The sequence below is a fragment of the Arachis ipaensis genome, chromosome B05, assembly GCF_000816755.2.
Source record: "Arachis ipaensis cultivar K30076 chromosome B05, Araip1.1, whole genome shotgun sequence".
Classification (NCBI taxonomy): Eukaryota; Viridiplantae; Streptophyta; class Magnoliopsida; order Fabales; family Fabaceae; genus Arachis; species Arachis ipaensis.
In genome coordinates this window covers 9,469,779-9,474,095 of record NC_029789.2, presented here as the reverse complement: position 1 = coordinate 9,474,095, position 4,317 = coordinate 9,469,779, and the positions used below count along the sequence as shown (strand labels likewise).

Below are 4,317 nucleotides of genomic sequence, written 5' to 3'. Positions count from 1 at the left end.
ATTTTTAATTTGATCTTTAATTTTTCAAACATCCTATTTCAATCAAAAAATTTTTTTAAACGAATTTAATATTATTCTACCATTAAATTTGACACGAACATTAACATATTAAAGAATAATAATATTTGATTTCAGTATTTAAGTAAAATCGACTCACTTAACAATCCTTAATATAAAATCAATTTCTTTGACTTTGGAACGTTGACGGTTGATTTTATGATTTGAAATTTTATAAAAGAAGAAGAAGAACGAAAAGGAAAAGTGTTTCAAGTGGAGTGACAAACGGGTTAACCCGCCCCGTCAAGTAAGGCGGTCCCAAATTTCTCTTTCGCTCCACCTAACGGCGGGTTGGCGGGCTAAACCCTCCAATTCTCTTTTTTTTATTATTAATTTTTAAAATTTTTTATTAATAAACTCTTAAATATTAAACAATATATATAATTTCACAACTATTTCAGTAAATTTATAATGTCTAAAGACATAAAAAAATTATAATTTTTAAATTTACAAATATTAAAGTCTTTATAATTCTAAATATATAATAAACATAATTATCAACCAAGTTTTTTAAAACAAAATAATAAAATTAACATGGTAAAAAATAAACAAATATTGTCCAAAACATATAATTAAACATCTTCAAATCTCTAATTAATCAAACATAAAACATAATCCAAATTATAACTTAGAACATTTTCAATTACAAAAAAAACGACGGGCCCGCCAAGAAAGCCCACCCTACCCCGCCAAAACCCGCAGATTAGGTGGCCTTTTTAATTATAGAAATTTTTTAAATTTTTAACCTAATCCTCTTTTTTAGCGAGTTACGCAGGTTGATCTGGCGAGTTTCGATCCATTTGCCACCCCTAATTTCAAGCATGTTTTTTGTTTTTGTAACGCTAAAAATGTTAATTAACCTCTATGTCACTCACTTCATTAATTATTCGTGTCAAATTTAATGATGGGATAATATTAAATTCATTTAAAATTTTTTAAAACAAAAATAAAATCTCTAAAATATTAAAAATTAAATTAAAATTTCTCAAATATTAGAACCAAAATTAAAGGTTAATTACCCTAAAAAATTCATTACTTTCATATATACACAAAGTTGGAGAAGTTGTGTAAATATACCATTTCGTAATACTATTACATAAATAAAGAAAAGGTAAGGATCAGCATTTTTTTAATTAATTTTAGCCAAGATTTGATCAATATAATTTTTTTTATACCAATACGATAGATAGCATATTTAAACTTTATTTTACATATATATAAAAATGTTATTACTGGCTATGATAATTCTAATTTTTTAAATTATTATTAATTAATAATTATTCAAATTTTATTTTTTTTAAAATATGTATTAGGAGTTATTTACCTATACGTTTCCTTTATATAAATGTTGGTAACTTGAACAGAAAACTTGATTAGAACATTATGATAAAGTTATGGATCATAAACAGTGGGAATCAAACACAAGGCATGTTTTCTTCCAATTGCCAAGCCAGCGAGTTCAGTCATGTCTACATCTTCAGACTTCATCCCACTGGGGAGTTCCCAATTGAAATGGTAAAGTAAGAGAGCCAAAGGAAGTGTAACGCTGGCAACACCAAAAGTCATGCCAGGGCATATTCTTCTTCCTGCCCCAAATGGTAAATACTCAAAATTATTCCCTTTGAAGTCCAAAGAACCATCTTCAAACCTCTCAGGTATAAAACTCTCAGAATCATGCCAGTATTGGGGATCTCTTGCAATTGCCCACACATTAACCATCACTCTTGTTTTGATTGGTATAGCATAGCCATGAATGTTGGTTGCTTCGGTGCATTCTCTGGGTATTAACAATGGAGATGGTGAGTGTAACCTTAGTGTCTCTTTGACCACTAACTTTAAGTAACTTAGATCTTCAATATCAGTTTCATGAATTGTTTTCTTTCCTCTAAGTGCTTCTCTTAATTCAGTTTGTGCCTTTGCCATCACTCTTGGGTTCTTTATCATTTCTGCCATGGCCCATTCTATTGTTGATGCTGTGGTTTCCGTTCCAGCAACAAACACGTCCTGTAAATAGTTGAAGTTTTCTTTATCTTTTTATTTTCCTATTTAATTAATTTGTATTTTAAAAATATATTCTAAAAGTATAATAATAAAAAATTTTTATTTTTTAATAAATTAATAATTAAAATATGTCTTCAAAATACATTTTAATACAAAATTTTAATGAAAAATAAAACATGATAAAATACTAAAACATGTATGAAAGAAAGAATCAATTAATAAAACACGACAGGTCATATATTGAAATGAGAAAAACTATATATACTTTTTAAATACTAAAATGACAATTTCCTCCCTTCTATTTGTAAAATGTACACTTTAATCTATTTGGTTAAAAATGTTAACAGAATATTTCATTTAAAAAAAATTAAATATTTTATTCAATAAAATTAATATTCTAATTTACCATATTATCCCTTTATATTTATTTACTAACTAAACTCAATTTTTGAATTAGGATTCCAATTCCCTCACGGAAAAGTATAGATAACCAACAATATTTTTGAACAATATGTGAACAATGTGAATTAATAGGAATAAAAAAGTAAATTAATTTTAAATTTAATTAGTAGCATTAAATTAGAATGTAGTGTATTTTTATTTTCAACATGGTCATTGTTTACCTAGCACTCCCCTTCCCTCATAGTCGCTCAAATATCTATTTATCTATATTATCGTTCCTACGCTATTTCTCTTTCAATCTCTCCAATTTCCTTTGTTTGTCTCTGCCATGCATCGCTACCTAGGTGCTTTCATTGCTGCATAGCTTTGTGTAATCATCACTGTTATTATCAATTCAAGTAATAAGGTTTGGCATCTTTTTCTCAAACTCAATTAATTTACAAAAAAAATTCATATCATTGGCAATCTTGGATATATCCCTAAACCCTTCATTTTGAATTTCTTGTTTTTGCATAGCTTTTTTTTGTCGTTTCTTTGCTTCTGTTATAGTTATTCATTATTAATTATGCCAATTTTTTTTCATTTTAGCAAAATGTCTACCAATATTGAAGCTATATCTAATGTCAATGAGTATAATAGAACTGAATCTTCTATTGAACAATTATTTACCGATAGTGATGAAGAATATGATATTAATAAGGATTAATGCGTAGAGAGTTATTTGGATGATGAGGAGTGGAACGAGGATGACTACATTTTAGAAGAAAAAAGTGAAGTAGAAATTAATATAGAGAATGAAGGTGAGATAATGGAAAGATTTTGTAAAAGTAAAAAAACTAAAATGCACTATTTATTTGATGTTGCAGGATATATATTAAAAAAGATAAACTTTCTAAAAATCATTCTTTAAATTTGACAATTCAATGACAGATTTAGAAGTTTCAAGAGTTGAGTATCGAAAATTGCAGCTTGCAGAAGGGACAATACATCAACATAAAAACATATTTTATTATGCACAATGCTCTTTATTTAGGTTAAAGAACTTACTTGGTAGGGATGTGAAGGAATGAGATATTGATTTTTTAAATTTGGAATTTATTCATCTCGACTTGTTTTTAAATTTTGATAAAGTTGTTAATAAATTTCAATAGTTTTATGAAACAAATTATTTATCAATATTAATTATACATATTAACAGTGGTAAGATTTTTTTATTTAATGTTAAAATAATATATATTGATATCGAAAAATTAATAGTAAAATATAAAAATAATTTTTAACAAAAATTTTGGTAAAATCATAATTTAATAATTAAAAAATTATTGAAGAGTATCTTAGAAAAAATAATTTAATTATTAAATTTTTTTAAAAATTTCTATTTTATAAATAAAGAGAAATAGAGTATCATTTTAGTATCTCTCAGTGACATTTTCTCAAAAGAAATAATACAATCATATGAAATATGTAAAGACCGTGTTGTGTTTATAATAGTTGTTTGATAATTAAATTGGGATATTGTAAAAGGAGACCCTAGTATGAGAGAATCTGAGCCGCTTTTTTTTATTTGGTCAAGACTGATGAACTTCTGTCCTAGTACACAGTAAAAAGTCAACAAATTGTTCGCTAGGCGACAGGTGGAGGGCATGCACGAGAGAGGCTTGGTCCCAACTCCCAACTTATCTAAAAGTTATGGTATGTTTGACTTTCAATTTAAAACTTCAGAATCAGTCAATCACATTTTCAATAATTTTCCCTTTGAAAACTTCCAAATCATTATTATTCTCTCGAGTTTTTTTTTTTTTTTAAATAATTCTTGGTCTAAAACAATATAGATTTTATCTTTTACAAAGTTAGTTA

The 4,317-nt window shown here is 26.5% G+C and overlaps 1 protein-coding gene and 1 long non-coding RNA gene across 3 annotated transcripts in view; one reads left to right on the top strand and one right to left on the bottom strand.

Moving 5' to 3' along the window:
- Positions 1,400-4,317, bottom strand: part of LOC107642831 (cytochrome P450 71D8-like) — a 6,483-nt gene continuing 3,565 nt past the window's right edge. Inside the window, exon 2 of the mRNA XM_016346318.2 lies at positions 1,400-2,061. Coding sequence (XP_016201804.1) covers positions 1,450-2,061 — 612 coding nt within the window. The 3' untranslated portion in view covers positions 1,400-1,449. The remainder of the gene's footprint in view (positions 2,062-4,317) is intronic.
- The window catches only part of LOC110271744, a 5,476-nt gene continuing 2,738 nt past the window's right edge, over positions 1,580-4,317 (top strand). The window contains exons 1-4 of one of the 2 annotated variants that reach the window (XR_002362371.1): positions 1,580-1,712; positions 1,800-1,856; positions 2,805-2,866; positions 4,062-4,152. This is a non-coding gene — a long non-coding RNA (uncharacterized LOC110271744). Of the gene's footprint in view, positions 1,713-1,799; positions 1,857-2,804; positions 2,867-3,794; positions 4,153-4,317 lie in introns of those variants that run through there. The other variant, XR_002362370.1, reaches the window with a different exon arrangement.